Source organism: Sturnira hondurensis, unplaced genomic scaffold, assembly GCF_014824575.4.
Source record: "Sturnira hondurensis isolate 20B ecotype Veracruz unplaced genomic scaffold, ASM1482457v3 Scaffold0006693, whole genome shotgun sequence".
In the NCBI taxonomy this organism is placed as follows: Eukaryota; Metazoa; Chordata; class Mammalia; order Chiroptera; family Phyllostomidae; genus Sturnira; species Sturnira hondurensis.
Window position 1 is genome coordinate 524,542 of NW_028079324.1, and position 20,551 is coordinate 545,092.

Genomic DNA, 20,551 nt, shown 5'->3' on the forward strand with positions numbered 1-20,551 from the left:
AAATGAGTTCCTCAACAGTGTTATTGTAAGACACTCACCAAAGGCACAACTTAAGGAAAATGTGAAACAATTTAACTTATTCAAGAAGTTTTCAACAACTTTTGATGTTAAGATGAAGGAATGATTTACAAATCAGATGAGATAAAATTGCCTGTGTGTGTGTGTGTGCGTGCGCACGAGCATGAGGTGGGGAGGGGGGAGAAAGGGGAGGGGAAGAGGGGAGGGGAAGAGAGGAGAAGAGAAGGGGAGGGGGAGGGGGAAGAGGAGGAGAGGAGGAGGGGGAGAAGGGGAGAAGGGGAGAGGGGGAGGGGGAGAAAGGGAGAGGGGGAGAAAGGGGAGAGGGAGAAGGAAGGATGGAAAGATTGGTGGAAGGAAAGCAAAACAAACTTCTGTCTTCAATCACACTATTCTAAGATTTTACCATCTTTGAAAATTAAAGAAATCCTAGATAAATTGATGAAGTGAAAAAAAAAATAACAACTAAACATAGATGAGCTGGCTCTCAAAGAGGAATCAGCCTGGGAGGCGAGTGCAGGCGCTGAACAGGCTGTCTGCTGCAAGGCTCGGAGGTGCCAATAGACAGTTAATTTCCTAAGCAACGGAGTCCTCCTCTGATGTGTCCTTAATTAAAATGTCTGCAAGCAGAGGACATATAATTATCCATTTAAATACTCAATCTTATGCATATACCATGCATGATTTTCATTTTCTTTTTTAAGAATATCACTTTCTTCTTCATAATTATTATAGTTTGTAAATGTACCTATTCCCCCATCCTCTCCCCCCCCCACCCCACCCCCATCAAGAAACCAAACTTCTTTCATGAAAATGTTCCGTAGGCTACTGGGACCCTCTTCCTCTCTATTAAAGGGTGAGAACCCAAACAGTTAAGGGGAAAAGGCATTAGGAACAGCGCAATTTAAACATTTTGATATAGCAAAATGAAGTTGAAGACAGGCCTTGTTTATGTACTAACAGAGCAATGGATCCCTCTTCAGAAAAATCATTTATAACTTGAAAAAGAAGTTATTGGTCCTGGCTTATATGGCTCAGTGGACTGAGTGCTGGCCTGCGAACCAAAGGGTTGTGGGTTCGATTCCCAGTCATGGCACGTGCCTGGGTTGTGGGCCAGGTCCCCAGTAGGCGATGTGCAAGAGGCAACCACACATGGATATTTCTCTCCTTCTCTTTCTCCCTCCTTTCCCCTCTCTAAAAATAAAGTAAAATAAAATAAAATAAAATAAGTTTTTCGATCTATGCAGATTTAAATAGTCCCTTGCAGCCTTGTGTTGCTGGGCTCCATGTTCTGTACTCTGAAGTCATTTTTGAGCCTCCAGTGTTTCTTGCTACCATAACCCCCAGCTGATTTTCACGTGTTTTCAAGGCCATGGCTTAGAGCAAAGGTTGCACGTGAATCAACTGTTTCTTCACACCTCCAGCATCAGTCTTATCACTACCAGCTGGATACATTTAATCTTCTTCAAACCCGAGGGATAAATGGTAGAACAGGAATGAGTTTTACTTAAGTTCTGCTTTTCCCAAATGAGCTGACTTGAGAGGAAAAGGAGGAAAAGGAGGAAAAGGAGGAAAAGGAGGAGGGAGAGGGAGAGGAAAGAGAAGTGAAGAAGGAGGGAAGGAAGGAAGGAAGGAAGGAAGGAAGGAAGGAAGGAAGGAAGGAAGGAAGGAAGGAAGGAAGGAAGGAAGGAAGGGGGAATTCTTTGCAAAATGGTTTTAAGGGATATGAAATAGAGAGGAAGTTAATACCTCATTGCTCTTTCTCTGATTTCGGAAAAGTAATTCCCTTTTTACACTGTTAATGCAGCAGCTGTGGTAAGTTAGGATCAACTGCTTGGATTGTTGACATGCACTGAAGACAAAATAAGCCAGTCAGGCAAAGACAAATACCATATGATTTCACTCATAAGTGCAATCTACCACAAAAATAAAGTAACACACAAAACAGAAACAGACTCATAGTACAGAGAACAGACTGACAGCTGTCAGAAGGGAGGGGGTTGGGGCCCTGGCTGGCATAGCTCAGTGGATTGAGTGCGGGCCTGCGAACCACAGGATCGCGGTTCGATTCCCAGTCAGGGCACATGCCTGGGTTGCAGGCCAGTTCCCAGCAGGGGACTCACAAGAGGCAACCATACACTGATAGTTCTCTCCTTCTCTCCTTCCATTTCCCTCTAAAGATAGATAGATAAATAAATAAATAAATAAATAAACAAATAAAAAGAAGGGAGGGGGTTGGGGGACAAGGCAAAAAAGATGAAAGGACTAAGCAAAACAAAAAGAAAGAAAGAAAGAAAAGCTCACAGACACAGACAACAATACGGTGATGACCAGAGGGGAAGTGGGGGGAGGGGGAAGTAGAAGAGGGTACAGGGGAATAAATGGTGATGGAAGGAGACTTGACTTCAGTTGGTGAACACACAATACAAGGTACAGATGATGTATTATAGAACTGTAACCTGAAACCTGCATAATTTTATTAACCAATGTCGCCCCAATAAATTCAATAAGAACTAAAAATAAAATGAAAACATCTTCTCACTGACTTTCAATGAAAACTTTCTCTTTTTTAAAAATAAAGTCACAAAAGGAGAAGCCAATTTAAATACACATTTGTAATCTGTAACAATTCTACCAAAAGCTAAGTAACATCTTTGAGAATCAAACAAGAACAGACAGAGTGGACTACAAAACAGTCCATTTGTCTGCTCCAGTGTTCGCTATGGGAGTCACTCTGTTAACCAAGAAACGTAGCTGCTAGCGGATTGGCTCAGCTTGGAGCATCAGCAGAAACCCTCACATCAGCTGCTTTCAGGCCCTTCTCTAGGTCTATAATCGGAATATGAACCACATATCGCTAGTTCCCGGAAATTAGCACACCAGACCTGGCCAGTGTGGCTCAGGGGACTGAGCACCAGTCTGTGAACCAAAGGATCACTGGTTCGACTCCCAGTCAGGGCACATGCCTGGGCTGCAGGCCAGGTCTCCAGTAGGGTGCGCACCAGAGGCAACCACACGTTAATGTTTCTCTCTCCCTCTTTCTCTCTCCCTTCCCCTTTCTCTAAAAATAAAGAAATAAAGTTTTTTGGGAAAAAAAAAGAAGAAATGATCACACCAGGCTTGAAACTGGATGCAAATTGTTATCGTTCTTCCAGATGTTAGGAGGGAGGTAATGTATTCCTCCATAAATGCCTATTGATCTATCTACAGAAATAGGGGCCTTTCAGCATCTGGTGTTTGGACATCTCATTAAAACAAAAACTTTAACTTTACCTAAAGAAAAGTCCTTTGTAAATGGTAAGAAAAACAAACAATGTTCTAGAAATGAAGCTGGGGCCTAGTAGGAGCAGTGACCCTCGAGGCAGTGCCCAAGGCATGGTAATGTAGTTTGCAAGGACAAACTAGTGCTGTAAAATGAGGTTATTGACCTGCAGTGTCTCAGAGCAGCCTTAAACATGAGCGTGAGGCTCCCTACATCTTGGCCTGCAACATTAGCTAGAGAAACCAGGGCTGATCAATAAAACGGATGCCGTTACAGGCTCGCGGGAACCTTCATCAGAATGGGGGCCATCATCATTTGGGTGAGATACAGAAAATAAGGTAACCTGTACCTCACATCGAACTGTCACTGGGCTCTCCTTTGCAAATGGAAACCACCACTTGGCTATTTCTGAAAACTGAGCTGGCTTTCCATCCCACCTCTCATGCAACAGCTCGTGAAGAAACATGTCCTAAACCTCAAAATGCACACGGGGAAAGGAAAGAAGCAGAAAGCTTTCTCCCAGGCCAGCTTTTTCGCCAAAGAGAAGAGCCGGTACATGACATTTCACTAAAAAATTCTTGGCCCCATAAAGTACCGAAGCCCGAATGCCAATACCTCTTTCATAAGAAAGAACAACAGAGAAAAGAAAGGTCATGGACCATATTAGGATTCTTTACAGCTGTAGGAGACAGACCGTATGATGCAGGAGCTTGGTTTGAATTAAGGCAAACAATATGAAAAGCACCAAGGTTGGCAAGCCAAGCAATAAAGCCCCAAAGAATTTAATCTACCTTGAAGGTGGGACGACTACTTTCTGTATTGATGGCAGCGCACCAGGACAGCAATGACTCTTCTCATGCAATGACTAGTTAATAGCCTTAAGATCACAATATATAAACAGGATATGTTGATCAAAAAGACAGCTCTGCCTCTGCTATTGTGCTCTGGCCTATATGTCTTTACAAGTTATTTCACTGATTATAAATAGAGCCCGTCAATGGCGAATGTACAACAGGAGAAGAATAACCCATTATGAGGTAACGGATATCACTAGAGGTTGCTTCATTACCTTTGCAGGCTGAGTGGCTGGTTTTTCCTTGTACCAATGCTGCCCTTTAGACAAAACCCCTTCCACATCCGGCTGTTTAGCCTGAACTGCTACTTCAGTTTCCTGGAGAAAAGAACACATACAGTGCAGATTAACTTCACAGTTAGCGATAAAATTACTAAATGTAACTGTACCCTTGGAGACTCCACATGTATTGCAGATCGATTTCCGCAGACACGGGGGTACAAAGAATAGTTTCAGCTGCAGAGAAAAGAAAGAGCAGTCTTTGTGAAACACACTAAAGTTTTAGAAATGTATCCAAAACCTCCTTAAATTATAATAAATACTACTAAAGAGGAAGAGACTTTTGTCAAAAGAGGAAAATGCAACAATTAAAAGTACGATTTATAAACAGGATTAATAGGGATAAATACTATTGTTTGTGTCAATAATCTCAGTAATCCTAATGCTCATTCCAATTTACAAAGTTCTCAGTTTAACAGAATTCTCTTTGGGGCTTGGGATCCAACATTCTGCTTTGAAATAGAAGCCAAATGATTCTTCCCACATCACTGTCGAAATCATGAAGTTACTTTCCAAAGAGTAAACACTTAAAGTATAGTACCTAGGTTTATTAATTATTAAGCAGTTGAATGGAATAAACCTTCTGAGAAGTGGTTAAATCACTTTAAGCAACTTGTTTGTTTTTCCTTAGTCTGGAGAACACTGAAGCATGACCCCAAAAGTCCTCTCTAGATGTACGACTGTAAGTGCTTTGTTACTGGCTTCTGTCTAGCTCTCTTGAAGAGAGAACAAAGGAAATGTGCATAAATTGTGGCTGAAGGAAGTGAAGCTAAATATTACAGAAGACTTTTTGGATGGAACACTTGTTAAACACTAGGATGGAGTATCGATTAATCAATGTCAGGCATCAGTCAGGGCTCCAGCACCCTTCCCTGGATAGCCGCTCCTGATTAAGCCGTATCTCTTCCTCCCTCTCCTACCCTGTAGCCTCCCAGCACTGCTGCACGTACGTGTCTTCAGGCCACTGTGTCCTTTATATATTGGGTTTGTGCCTCTTCTCTCCACTCATCAGAGCTGGGCATCCTCTGAATGCAAATTACTGTAATCTTATATCTTATGCATGTCTTGCAACTTCTGGGTGCTCAGCCCATGCTCTTAAGACCGATTATTTCTTCCGCTCTGATTATAATAAACACGAGTGGGAGGTAGGCACCTTGGTTAAAAAGTGTCCATAGCATGAAGACTAACTCAGTGTGTTAATGGATACGTGTGCAAAACACACACACATGCATACACACCATCTTTAGGGACAATGGAAGAAACGAAGTTAAAAGTGTTAATTCATTCTCTAGAATAAAAAAATTCTAAAGGTGATTTTTAAAATGATTTTATTTATTTATTTTTATTTTTTTAAAAGATTTTATTAATTTGTCTTTAGAGAGGAAGGGAAGGAGAGAAGGAGAGAAATATCAATGTATGGTTGCCTCTCATGTATTCCCCGCTGGGAACTGGCCTGCAACCCAGGCATGTGCCCTGACTGGGAATTGAACCATGATCGTGTGGTTCACAGGCCCATGCTCAATCCACTGAGCTACATCAGCTAGGGCTTATTTATTTATTTTTAGAGCGAGAAGAAGGGAAGGAGAAAGAGAGGGAGAGAAACATCAACGTCCTGTTTCCTCTTCCACGCCTGCTACTGGCAACCCAGTCCTCAACCCAGGCATGTGCCCTGAGTGGGAATTGAACCAGCGACCCTTTGGTTCACAGGTTGGCACTGAATCCACTGAGCCACACTTGCCATGGCATCAAAGTGATTTTAAAAAATCTTGCATAATTCTAAGAAGGTTGAGTTCAAAGTGTATTTTGTGAGGGTTGAATATTTCTTCCTTTCTTTAAAATTGTTTTGTAACTGTACCCTCTGTAGATTTTATGTCTGCAAAAAAGGACCACAAGTGGTTAACAATTCTACCAGTGCTTCTTGTATGTAGCGAAATGATTGACACCAACACCTTTGTCTCCCTGCCCTTGTTCTTCAAGTGCAGGTGAACAGTTCCAAACACCAGAAAGAACTGATGCTACTATTCACACGGCACCGGTACATAGACAGGGTTAGGAGACTGCGTTTGATATTACAAGGAACTCTTTTAGGAAATGAACATAGAAGTCGTACTTTGAGACATTTTTGTTTGCAAATGAACAGAAACAGTAACGCGGCTGACATTAGGGCAGCCCAGATACAACTTAGAGCTGGGAGTTCTAAGCAGGTGCTTGCCAGGTGGGCTGAGAAAAAGGCGGCCTGCCGCGGGGAATGTCCATGTTTTGCACCTGCAGAAAGTGCAATATTTCATCAGATTAGCCCTAGATTTAGTCCTTGAATGAATAAGCTTTGCAAAGTCACATCATGCCCGTTCACAGGAAGGCTTCCTGTCAGCATATGCTTTCATCACGACGATTGCCGACTCTTCACTGGTCAATAAAATAATGAAGAGGTGAAGTACCCGGATGAGCTTTACGGCTGGTCCTACAGAAACAGAGCAATGAGTAAGAGAAGCCATGTCCATCTCCAAGGTGTTCGTGGTTCCTTCTCCTTAGCCCTTTTTGGTGAACTAGATCTCTAACTATACGCACCTCTGAAAAATCACTCTAGAGAGACCATTTTAAAGATACGTTTCTCCGACTGACCTCACCACATTTACTCACAGTTTGAATTTATGAGTTCAAAAATAGGTCAGCTATCTGGGTCAAACTCTGCTTGAAGGGTCAACTGTAGTACAATATAGTCATTAAATTCGCTCAAATATTCCCTAGCATAGTTTTCTTAACTTAGAGTGAGAAAAATACCTTACAAAAAGCTGATCACTGTCCACAAAAAATGGAAGAGTACATAACATAAATTACAAATTTTTGATTGCCATCTAGGCAATTAACACTTGACATGGAAAATCAGGTAAAAAAGGTAAAAAAGGTAAAACCAAATCAACCAACCAACCACCCCAAACCCCGAGCTGACCTACACATCTGTGCAAAGATAGGAAAATACTACAATCCCTAGCTGTGTGGAAAATGCCAATGCATTGCTATAAGGACATTAACTGCTGCAGTAACATTCATCGGGTCGCGAAAAGTTTGCTTCGTGATGAACGTCGTGCGTGTCATACATTTTCCCCTCCTACTTACACTCCTACAAAAAGGGGGTTATCTGACTTTACAGATGCCAAAACTGAGGAATATTGAGTCCATCAGCCCAAGGCCACCTAGCTGGCAAATGGCAGAGTCGCGATTACAATCGCCAAGTAAACCACCACCATGCCCTGAATCTGCTGTGTAGTGCGTATGTGGGCACGTGCTAGATCTGGCGGTCATATTTGTTCAGATGTAAATTTTTCTCCTCCTCTTTAACTCCGATACCTTCTACAACATCCTTCCAGGGTGTAGTTGGGAGAAAACACGGTATCTTCCCCCAGAAAAGGAAAGACATTCTAACATAGCCTTGAAAATGCTCCATAGCTGTCTTTGAATGGGCTTATGATTGCCAAGTGGATGACATCCGGGTCAGAGAGCTGGTCTGAGTAAGCCTCTTGCTTCATGAATGGCCTCATGTCTTTCTGTGACTCGAGACAAGGGAAAGGCAGTCGCCATTACAATGGAAACATAGCTAATTATAGTGGCCGGTATTTGTAAGTAGAAAGTATTTGACTTCAAAGAACCTTCAGACCAGAAAGTCTTTGTGGGATTTCAACCCCCCAAAAAAATTTCACTTCTAATAACAGAATACTTCTATGTAGGCATTTTCTCCCTGCCTGGTTGATAATAGATCCCCAGCCCTGTAAGCCCATGTACCAGGAGGTAAGACCCTTATCATCTGACTAGAGTTTTATTTTCACCATAGTACAATATTGACAGTTTACTTACCATCGCATGCGTATGTTTAAGAAAATGATTTTTATTAATTATGTAATAGGGAATAAGCCTTTATTAACACTCACTAGCAGAACATCAGGGTGTATTTTTAAATTCAGCCCTGAGAGGTTTTTGTAATGCAGTAACTCTCTGAGCACCTTCGGGGTTTCTTATTTCTTATTAAACAGTCTCATTAATACTGGGAAGTTGATCGTCTGACGGCAGGAAGCAATGGCTACCGATGGCAAAACACTAAACAACACCTTTGAGGGTGAAGGTAACAATTCACATGCACATTCATATATACTTGTATTTTTTAAGAATTGATTCCTTGAATATCATCCTTGTAATTCAACATTAAGCTGATTGTGTATGAGTTTTTACTAGAAAGTTGATGTTCCCGACAATCTTTGTTTTTTCCCCTCATTTTAAATTTATGTACATTTCTAGCACTTCACCTATTGTTAAATACATGAATGTATATCTATATGTGTGTGTATATATACATCTATATCACAAAATAAAGAGGATATGAACAGCCTTTGCTTGTATGTTCCAACATTTGCTCAATCATAGATTCCTTTGACAAACATTTATGGGGTATTTACTACATTTCAAAATCTCGGCTAGGAACGGTGAATACTACTAGGCATAAGGTAACCCCTTCTGAAGGCTACAAACAATCACCTATTAGAGTACAATGGGTAAAACCACCAGCGAAGGGTAATGTAAAGCGGGCCCGGAGAAAAGCCCCCAAACCGATCAGTTCTATGTTTGAAGGACAAGCAGGTAGGGGCAGACCTTATGGGGGAAGGAAGGGTGGAGCGAAGGCTTGGCACAGAAGCAGCTCATACACCTAGTTGAAAATGGAACGGATGAGGGAAGGAATTGCAAGAGTGAGTCTGAATGATGTGTAAGACAAGAACCAGCGGCAGGACGGAGATCCCATGTTGGGGAGTGGGAAGAAAGGGTGCAAGAGCAGAAGGCAGGAACCAGAGAAAAAGGGCATCTTTTACAAGTATAGCACTCTCAGGACCTTAGTGGAGAAGCCAGAGACAGTTTTTAAACAAGGGAATGACAGTTTGTGTTCTAATTGATATTCTAAAAATGGATATATATATATGTATATATATGCATGTATATATGCATGTATATATGCATGTGTATATATACATGTATACATGTATATATACACATGTATATACATATACATGTGTATATATGCACACACCTATATATATCAACTTATGAATATAAGAATAGAGATATAGAAATGATTCACTACTAATGCACAGTTTCCCACTCATCTCTCAATGAGATGTGTGGGTATGCTGCTACTGAAAATCAACAAAACTCAACGTAAAAATGACAACGTTTTCATTAACAAACTAAGTGCTCATGAACTAACTTATCTGTAAAGAGTATTTCCCACCATTTGTGGCTATTTTGTCAATAACCACAATCCATAGTTTTTCTATCAAATCTAAGATATTGTGGGCTGTAAGGACTACTACTATTTTATGAACTGCTATGAAAGTTTTTTTCTTTAAAAAAGCAATTAGACTTTGTAGATGCTATATTGCAGGATATATCTCAACCAGAGATGTTGAAATGCAAACAAAATGCATTTTCGAATCAATTAGATTCTAAGATACTTGTGAATACTGTGGCTTATTAGTTCATTATTTTTCACGGGCTCTGTGAACATATCTGTCCTGTGGGTGAATATACTTTCCTCAGCATCAATCTCGGGCTTGACCATGTGCCTCACTTTGATCAACGAACTGTGGGCAGAAGTGACTGCATGACATCTCTGAGCTGGGTGTTCAAGGGCAATTCAAGATTTGCTAGTATATCCACTTCCTGTCTTCCACCATGAGAGAACGATGTACCATGTAGAAATTGCTTTTTTATTCTGGGTTCTGGAACAAGACATTTGCAGCAGATCCACAGTCTAGAATGAGAAAACTTGAACTTGACCCATACTATGGAGAAAGCTGCAGCTGATCTGCATGAGTGGATGATATATGTTTGTTATTATAAGTCACAGGGATTTGGGGATTGTTTGTTACTGCAGCAACAGCTGACAGTTACAGTGTTACAGTAAAACAAACCAACAAGCAATCGATACAAAAAAAAATATGCCTTTCTGGGGTGACAAAAAACCAAAGTAAGCCTTTAAAACAAATGTGCCCTGGTCACATCTATTGACTGTACATCTCTCATTCCCCATACAAACTGTTTGCTAAGAAGGGTAGCGAGAAACGAGAAATGAAATGGAATCAATACTGTGTTAGAGCCTGACTTCTCTGCCCTGGATTGTCAAGCGGACTCTGACAAATGAAGGCTGATGGATGGAAAAACACGACATTGTGCAGTTCAGTTTCTTTCTCTCTCCTTATGCTGGGTGACTGTTTTTTTTTTTTTTAAACTCTACAATTAGGCTTGCTAGGCCATAGCAATGCAGCTCTCCTTCACTGTAACTGCATGCTGTTAAGTACATGCCAAGCTGACTGATGAAGAATGGCAGGTTTTCTCTTTCTAGTCTCAGCTAATCAAGGGCATCCCACCAAAGGGAGGCTCTTTGCCCCTGATTCAGAGATGTATGGATTTTTTAAAAAAAAAGACCCAATCTAATATATAAAGTATAATGCAGTATTGATTTTTAAAGTGGCGAGTGTTATGAAACCAAGAAGATATCATCTACCAAGGTACACACTTAAAATCTTCAAGGTCAATGAAAGAGCGGACATAGGTGTTCCCATCCAGTACTGAGACTGACGCCCTCTCTTTTAAGCCCCCTAGTTGTGCAAGAAGGCGTTTCAAAGTCTCACTGGCAGAATTCTTTTTGCAAACGAAACCTTGCTCCTTCGACCACCCCAACATCTTAATTTGCTCAGTAAATATTTACTGAAGATAAGAACACGTATAATGTTCTAAATACTGTTTCAGTACTGGATACATAACTGTGAACAAGACAGACAAAAATGTTTCTGTTCTCGCGATGTTTACACTCTGATGAGGATAATGGGCAATAAAATGGCAACTATGATATATCGGAGGATGGAAAGTGCTGAAGAGGAAAAAAAAGCATCAGGTGGGGACAGGAGACACGTGTGGGGTGTGGGAAGTCGGGAGGTGCACATCTGGCAAAGAACCTCGAGGCTTGCTAAGAAGGTGGCATTTGAATAAAGACTAGGAGGAAGTGAGGGAATGAATCAAGCAGCTATTTCAGGGAAGAGCAAGCCATGCAGAAGGAACAGCAAGTGCAAAGGCCCTGAGGCAGGAGTGTGTTTTGCATGCTCAATTTAGAAAACAATCAGAAAGCCAGGACAAGTGGAGCCTAGTGAGCAAGGAGAAAGTAGCAAGAAGCAAACCAGAGAGGTTGGGGAGGGTAGGTCGTGAAAGGCAACCGTGGGAGGTCTCTGGCCATTACTGAGTAAACTTGAGAACCAGAGAAGGTTTGCAACGAGGAGCGCTGTGAGCTGACTTATTTTTTAATAGCTCACTCTGGCTGATGTGTTAAGGTCAGACTAAAGAAATGTAAAGAACAGATAGCAAGTTCTAAGCAGATCCCCACGGGGGTTAGTTCAATTTACATTGCTTGGAGGGAGGTACTTGTTTGCGATAATCTAATGCATTTACCCTGAAAATCTTTATCCAGAGTAAATTTCTAATCTGGTTTAAAAGCAACACAAGACATTGCTTTAAGAAGAGTCATTTATATCCTGGCTGATGTGGCTCAGTTGGTTGGAACATTGTCCCATAAGCTGAAGGGCTGCGGGTTCAACCCCCAGTCAGGGCACATGCTTGGGTTACAGGTTCAATCCCCGCCTGGGCGAGTGAGAGAGACAACCGACTGATGTCACTCTCTCATACTGATCTCTCTCTCTCTCTCTCTCTTTCTCCCCTCCCCCTTTCATCAATAACCATGTCCTCAGGTGAGAATCGAAAAAAAAAAAGAAGAGTCATTTATCGAAACAGGTGCTTCCCAGGTTTTACAACATTCCCAAGCCTCAGTGGTCAGGAGTGTGGGCTCCTGACCCTGGCTATCTAGTTCTTTCGTGACTGGATTATTTGCAACAGAAATCATATGGTCCATAGATTGTAAAATATATTCTAAAATACCTTTGTTCTCTGGCCCTTTACAGAAAAAGCTGGTCAACTGCTGATCTAGAAAAATGTTTGGGATTGTGGGTCTGAAAACCTCCAGGTACACAGAGAATTTACTCAGGCACTTATTTTTATAGTTAAAACATGAGAAACCTCTTTTGCCTTTTTTTAAAATAAATATTTTATTAATTTCTCTTTAGAGGGGAAGGGAAGGAGAGAAGGAGAGAAATATCAATGTATGGTTGCCTCTCGTGAGTCCCCTGCCGGGAACTGGCCTGCAACCCAGGCATGTGCCCTGACTGGGAATCAACTGTGGTTGTTTGGTTCCCAGGCCCGCGCTCAATCCACTGAGCTACACCAGCCAGGGCCTCTTTTGCCTTTTAATTCCTTACACAGACTGAGAGAGACAGTCTAGCAGCTTAGTTATACTGTAGAGCAGGGCTCAACGGAGATTTTCTGTAAGGGGCTACACAGCAAACATTTAGGCTTCGGGGGCCATATGCTTCCCGTTGTATCTGAATTCCACCATGGGAGCGTGGAAGCAAAACATACTCCGATAACATCTTTTTCACAAAAGTAGGTGGCAGATAGAATTCGGCCCGTGGACTGCAGTTTGCTTTAGTGTATTACAGGGTTGCCAGAAGTTATCAGATAGGAGATACAAACATCCAGGTTTTAGGCTTATTCATTCACCAGTTGGGGCAAGTCACTTCAAGGATGTGAATTTCAGTATCCTTGATTACAAAATGAGCAGACATGACACATATGATTGCGGATAAAGGGTTCACAACTTATTTTGCCCCTCTGCATGAGAATCTGACCTTTGAAGACACCTTTGGCCAACTTTTCCTGGGAAACCTCATCTGTGGTGAAATGTCCACTGTGTTACCATTGCTTCCGCATCAAAAGGGTGGGGGGGCAGATTGCTAAATTGCAGCTGATTTAGGAGTTCTATGGATGAACTACAAATGTCTAGTGGAAAACCATCATTTGGGGGGATGCTCTGAGCACAGTAATTCTTTTTTTAAAAAAAGATTTTATTTATTTATCTTTAGAGGGGAAGGGAAGGAGAGAAGGAGAGAAATATCAATGTACGGTTGCCTCTCATATATCTCCCCGCTGGGAACTGGCCTGCAACCCAGGCATGTGCCCTGACTGGGAGTCTAACCGGTGACCCTTTGGTTTGCAGGCCGGCGCTCAATCCACTGAGCTACACCAGCCAGGGCTGAGTATAGTAATTCTTGTAACTGAGCACATACCTTTCACAGATCTTGGTAATTCTACTTATAAGACATTGATTGATTTTGGAGGCACATAACACTTCTAGGCCAGGGCTGGCCCGGCCCCTCTGTGTGAGTCCCCTTCCTGTGCACCTGAGCTGTCATTTGGGCACGAACAGATGCTGTGAAGAGAACAGCACCAGGGTGACGCTGGGAGTGTCGCAGAGACTGCTTTGGAATCCCGCCTTCCTGGGAAGCTGTGTTTTTGCCCCGTATCTTTCTAAGTGAAATTGAAACCGAATGCAGTTAATGGCAGGCTTGTTCACTTGCACCTAAGCAAAGATGGTCCACCAGTGGGCTTTACAATCACAATGTCTAAGGCCCGTGTTGTGTGTCCAGAGACTAAATGCTCTGAAGCTGGACCACGTTTTATAAATGATGGTGTGTCAGAGCCTAATTGGCAGCACTTTTTTCTTGGTGGCAGATAAAACAATGATGCATACTCTAGTCAATGGTATCTTAGAAACCATGCAATATGCTATGTGACCAGGATATTCACAGTAGGTAAGGATGAAATAAGATAGTAAATGCAAAGAGTATACTAAGTGCTACCATTTATTGAGAACTTACTAAGTATAAACATTCTGCTGTGCTAACAGAAATTTTAGTTAATCTCACTCAATTTCCACTGAAGAGCCTTTTTTAGCAGATGTTACTATCATTTTTCAGATTGACCAAAAAAAAAACAAACAAACAAACCCCAAAACCACAGTCATGAGAGATTAGGGAGCTTGCCTTAGACACGAGATAACAAGTGGTGGATGTGAGATTTGAACCTTGGTCTGTCTGATGCATATCTTGAATACTTAATTACCACACGATAGGTTGTATGGATTTGCTTAAGTATGATACATAGAAACAATCGGATTTTATTAGATGAATCACAGAGCTTAGAACAAGAGCAAATTAGTTTTTTTTTTAAAGATTTAATTTATTTATCCTTAGAGGGGAAGGGAAGGAGAGAAGGAGAGAAGGCGAGAAATATCAATGTATGGTTGCCTCTCGAGAGTCCCCTGCTGGGAACTGGCCTGCAACCCAGGCATGTGCCCTGACTGGGAATCGAACAGCGATCATGTGGTTCGCAGGCCCGTGCTCAATCCACTGGGCTACACCAGCCAGGGCCAGAACAAATTAGTTTTGATACCATGTAATTTTAGTGTAACTCAGGGGATTTCAGCCTCAGGACTACAGACATTCTGGTCTGGATGTTTTGTATAGGGGGTTGCTCTGTGTGGGGTAGGATGTTTTGCAGCATCCCTGGTCACTAGCCACAAGCTGCCAGTAGTGCTTCTTCCACCTTCAGGTGTGCCAATTAAAAATGTCTCCAGACACGGACAAATCACCCGGAGACTAAAATCACCCCTGGTTGAGAAGCCCTGAATTACTGACTATATGAACAAATGAAAGAATGCCTGTCTTCTCGTGGTCTACATTAGGGTTGTCCACGAAACAGTATAATTGAATGAAAGAGATACTTTTCTATCCTTTTTCTTGTAGAGAGCATTGTTTGCAATGCCATGTGTTTATATGTTTTTCCCCCCAGATGCACAACTTTGCACACCATGATTCTTAAACTACATTTGAATGTGGTTCTGATGGACTCTAGCTGCGGCACGCTTCAGTTTCTGGCTGAATCACTCCTAATGTTGAGGGCAAGGGAGAACTAGCCAGAGCGTAGCTATAAGGAAGTAAAAGTTGTTTTGCTAACTAATGCAAAGAGGCTCCGGGACACACCTGAAGAACAGGGTGTTCCAGAGCAATGGTCAGTCAGGCAGATAGCCATCTGGACAGTCACTAGGGGGAAAAATTTTACCCCTGAGCACGAGCTCGACTGACCAATCAAGTAAAGGAGCACGAGCCAGTGCACGAGCTCAACTGACCAATCAAGTAAAGGAGCACGAGCCAGTGCACGAGTTAACTCACCAATAATAAGTAACCCTATTGTGCTCCTGAGCCAACGGCTAACCGCCACATCTGCTTCTGTATCCAGCTTGCTTGCGCGCCTCCTTAAAACCCTAAGCCTGTAAGCGTTTGGCGCGACTCTCGTTTGCAGCCCTCGCGGGCACCGTGGTGTCCTTGTGTTACCGAACAAAGGGTCCGAGGGGGGGGCAATACTTGGCCCACCGAGGGATGCCAAAAACTGCTATAGAAAACAGGGGCCCCTCCCAAGGATGATACTCTAATATCTATAGGGTTCTTCTGTCCGCCGCCAATTGGAAACACATCTCTCAATGCCAGAGATTTGTGAAAAGGAAACAAAATGTTTATTTAATGCTATTTAGGCCTAATGCCTTCCTTAAAATATTAAAGTCTTTAAGGATATACACCTACACACACACACACAGCGCTCCCTTCTCCCACTGTCCCAACTCCGGGTACCGTAAATCAGGAAAAGAGCACACGTCTGTTTTCAGGTCGCTGGCACGTGAGCTGTGTGGTCTGTCTAAGCAGGATCTCCAAGTAATCCAAAGTCATGCGGCACCTTCCACTGGCAAGAGTTCTTTGTACCAAGTTCTAGTCAAAGTCTCTCCTAGTTTCTAGGCTACTCAGCCAAAGGGCGCACGCCAAAGCTGCGTGGGCCTCTTCTACCAAAGCCGCACTCTACTAAAAGCGCGTCTTTCTTCTTTACCTGGCCGCAGGGATCTCCATTCTGGCATAGCTGCGTGGTCTTCCCTTCCACCTGGCCAAGAGGGGGTCTGCACTCTGCTGAAACCTCGTGTCTCTCCCCCCAATGGCTGCCGTGTCTACATCTTTCTAAATAGCGTGGCTCTCCCCCTCATCTGGCCAAGAGGGGGTCCTCACTCTGCTAAAGCCACATGGCTCTCTAGCAGGCACTCTCTCCGAGAAGCAGCCCCAGTTCCAGCCTGGTTTTCCACTCTGCTAAAGCCACATGGCTCTCAAGCAGCCCTCTCTGAGCTGCAGCTCCCAATCCTCAATTCTAGCCTGGTTCCCCCACTCTGCTAAAGCCACATGGCTCTCAAGCAGAGTCCTCTCTGAGAAGCAGCTCCCAATTCCCAATTCTCAGCCTGGGTTTTTTTCCACCACTCACTTCTCCCTGGCTCAAAACTTGGCCACAGCTATTTAACATATCTATGAAACCAGTTAAAGGTTATAGATATGTCAAATGCCATTCCAGAGGTTAGCTACAAAACTGTTGCTATGCAAAACAGCTCTCAATGGCCCTGCTCCATTCATCCCTTCCCCCAACTGACACCTTGGGGGGGGGGGTGAGGACATCTCAATATTTCCTCCAATATTCCTGTACACCTTGAGTTCTGGACACTATTCCAAATCTTTTCTGGGGCCCCCCTTGGCTGCACCCTGTATCACTTGGACACCCTGAGAGTTCTCCCCTGTGCAGGTTAAACTTGGCCAATAAAGCAACATCTTTGAACCCCTGAAAGTCTCCGACGTTTGTTCTCGCAGTTTTGAATGCAACACTAAGAACACGGCTTCAAATACCCCAAAGGGATTAAGAAATACAGGGGAGTCCATGGAATAGAGAGGCATGGATAACAGAAAGTAATTTTGTCATGTCACTGAAGAATATTTTTCTTGCTTTGCACACTCATCTTGGCCAGATGCTCTTTCCATTATTTTAAACCAACATGGCATGGCTTTAATTCATTATCCACGAGGTAACTAGACCGAAGTCCTGGCGCCTTGATAGAGTATATTGAGCCACGTAAGTATTATGAAACATTAGCAGTTTCTTTTTAAAACATAAAACAGCAGTTAGAATAATTTTCATTGAAATCAAAGAAAAAAGCAGTTCAATTTTGGCTTCATGACTGACGCACAATTCAAATAAAATTAAAGATGCTTTGTTTTTTACTATTAAGTGCTGCACCAAAATTATAGTCATTATCCAAACAACTCTTTCTCAATTCTTCCACAACTTGTAAACTCAAGCGATCAAATGGGTACTGAATTAAACTTGTGGTTTTTGAACAAAGCAACAAGAGAAATCTGAGGCCTCACTTCAGAAGACCTTTTCCTTAAACGTGTATAGAAAAGAAAGCAAACACAAGTTTTTCCAAAATCAAGGGAAACAACACAGGATCGAATAAAGCCCTTACTTTGGTTAACACAACATGTCAGTCTTCCTCTTGGGTGTCAGGTCTTCATCTGACCTGCCATACGTAATTTCTGTATTGTAACTCTGTCATTTCTACCACTCTACCTAAGCGAACATTTTCATGGGTGTCCTATACAGTCAGTAAGATTTTGGATAAGGAATTGTGGACCTGTAGATATGATGCGGACACTGGCCCAGTGTCTGTGTCATTATGGATGAAACGAGACTACCAAGACATTCACATGGACTACCAAATCCTGTGGAGGAAAAGCATGGCTTTTCTCTCAAGGGGAGCAAAAGTGGCTGCCGTGACCGGCCTTTATTGGGTTTCTGGGCACATTACCTGATGGTCCTCATTTACTATGCACAGGTTGCTTTAGGTGGTTACCTTTTACAGAAAACAAAGGAGCCAATGCAGCTAATCACATCACAGAAGAGGGATATTTGCAAATGAAAAGGGCAAAAGTGGTTGAACCGGTTACACTCATCCTTGGAAGGATCGGCATGGATTTTTAGGAAGTTATTTTGCAGTAAATGTTTGCCACACACCCGGGAGAGGGAGTTTTTAGCAAAAAGCAAGACTCAAAAGTGGCCTAGGCACATTGCAGGCCTGATTTCCCGAGGAAGAGCCTATCTGTGGGCGTGGGTCCTGTGCATCTCCGAATGGGAGCTGGGCCCACGCCATGCAGAACGGTCTCCTACATAGATATAACTGCTAAAATCCAGAATATACAGAGAATTCACATCAAACTGTAAAAGAAAGCAAACACTCTGATAGAAATCATGGAAACTCATACAAGGAAAAATGAGTGGCTAGCGAACACGAAAATCTATTCAACTAGGGATATGCAAATTAAAACAATACATTCGTGCCATTTTCCGTGGCTGGGGAAATGTAATTTACAAGATATGATAAAAATGTCAATACTCTTGAGTCAGCAATTGTACTTTTAGGTATTATCACATGGGTTTATGAGGAGACCTACAAAGGATGTACTTTCAGCACTGTTTTCAATAGTGAAAAACTGGAAAAACAAGCTAATGTTTATTCATCCCTAATCTCATAGCCCTGTTGATTGTATTGTTGCTATTCAAATCAGAACTGCTTTTAACAGATTACTTCTCCCTTCTAAACCCACTTTAAACTGTCGTCCTTATTTTACAGCAAAGGTAATGTTTCTGTTCATTACTGACTCATTGAGGAATTAAAAGATAACAAAGAATAATGCTGCCTCTAACATCCGACTGCAGATATAATAGAATATACAAAATAATATCTCAAAAAACAGCCGTTTAGTTTTGAGTCCAGCATACAAGTATATGTGTGTGCGTATATGTGCATAATTTTGCATTGCTTATCTCTCCAATTATGTCCATCCCTAATACCATTACTATGCTAATACTAGGAGACACACTGTAATAAATGGTACCATGAATTATTAATATTGTGTTCCTTATCACTAATTTCAACAAGTAATTTAAAAGACAGAGATGCAGGTCTATCTATATTTTCTCCACATGTTATTCACAAAAGGTCTTTGAAAATCTAGAAAATTAAAAGCACGCACACATGGTTAGTAAGTAGAATTTCAGTTATATCCTATGCATCATTGAGTGCTTTTTTCATATTTTGACTTTTGAATGCCTCACAGAATTATTAATTTTAAGAAAATCATTCTCATTTTAATGCCTAGCATGTTACATAGTCATCACCATAAATGAATTTTGAGCTTTCAAACCTTAAAATTACAACTGCTATTAAAGTAGTCCAAGTTAAATAATTATGGCTGTTTTTATTAACAAGGTACTTTCTGCCTTCTTATAATCAGGAATTGTTGAATATTCATTATGTCCAGAGGAGGCAAACAAGTGTTCAGAGGTTAGAAGCTATAGATTCAGAATACTGGGCATATAAACTCTAAGTTTCTAATACATGTGGTTTTAAAACTATAGAACAAATGCACTTACACTGGGAAATTAAGTAATTTACAACTAATGCATTTCTTTTTCAAAATATGTATCAGATATATATTGAAGTATTTGGTACTCTGGATACTATGCATAACTCTCTCTTTTTTCCCCAATATGTGAATGAATGAGTCTAGTCACACTAATGCCACTGCTTAAAGAAGAGCGAGGACGAAAGAGACAACAGCAGATACGTGGCAATTTGAAGGTATTTGGAATACACAGGTGATTACAAAGTACAATGGACAAAACACAGAGATATGAGCCAATTTTGTCTATTAGATGAGAGGAGTACTTAAATACCATGGACTTGCATTAGTTACATTTATAAGATACTCTTTTCAATAACAGAAGTATCATAGGTGAAATGCCAAGATATAGAACTGTATATTTATATTTATAATATAGAACTCTATATTTATATTTATAGAACTGTATATTTATGCCATAGCGATGGCATCTCTAAGTAAACGTAGTGCACAAAGTTGGGTTGTGTCTTCATTGAGAACCATCATGTGACTTGTGATATATTTTCCCCATTAACACAATCTAGGTTATTCAGAATCTGAAGAGTGGAATTTAAATTGGTATACGTTTATGGGAGAGCAGCTGAGCAGTAAAATTGCTTTACTTAAAAGAAGTATCCCTTAAAGTGGTCTTTTTAGTGTGAAATTATTTTTCCACGTATTTGTCTTTTCCTCCCCTGTTGAAATAAATCACAGTGATTGTGGCCATAGCGTCTCTTGTCTCTGCTTTTTCCCACAGTGTTCTATCTGTAAACACCAAGTCCGCACCCATCCCTCCAAAAAAAATGTGTTGAGTGGATTTGTATTGCTGTTATCCTTACCCATAATGATAGTCAT

General features: G+C 41.6%; 1 protein-coding gene across 1 annotated transcript in view; it reads right to left on the minus strand.

Annotated features, from left to right (window-relative positions):
- DMD (dystrophin) overlaps positions 1-20,551 on the minus strand; it is a 1,607,686-nt gene that overhangs the window by 486,947 nt on the left and 1,100,188 nt on the right. The window contains exon 48 of the mRNA XM_037050278.1: positions 4,347-4,448. Within this exon, the coding sequence (XP_036906173.1) occupies positions 4,347-4,448 (102 nt within the window). The remainder of the gene's footprint in view (positions 1-4,346; positions 4,449-20,551) is intronic.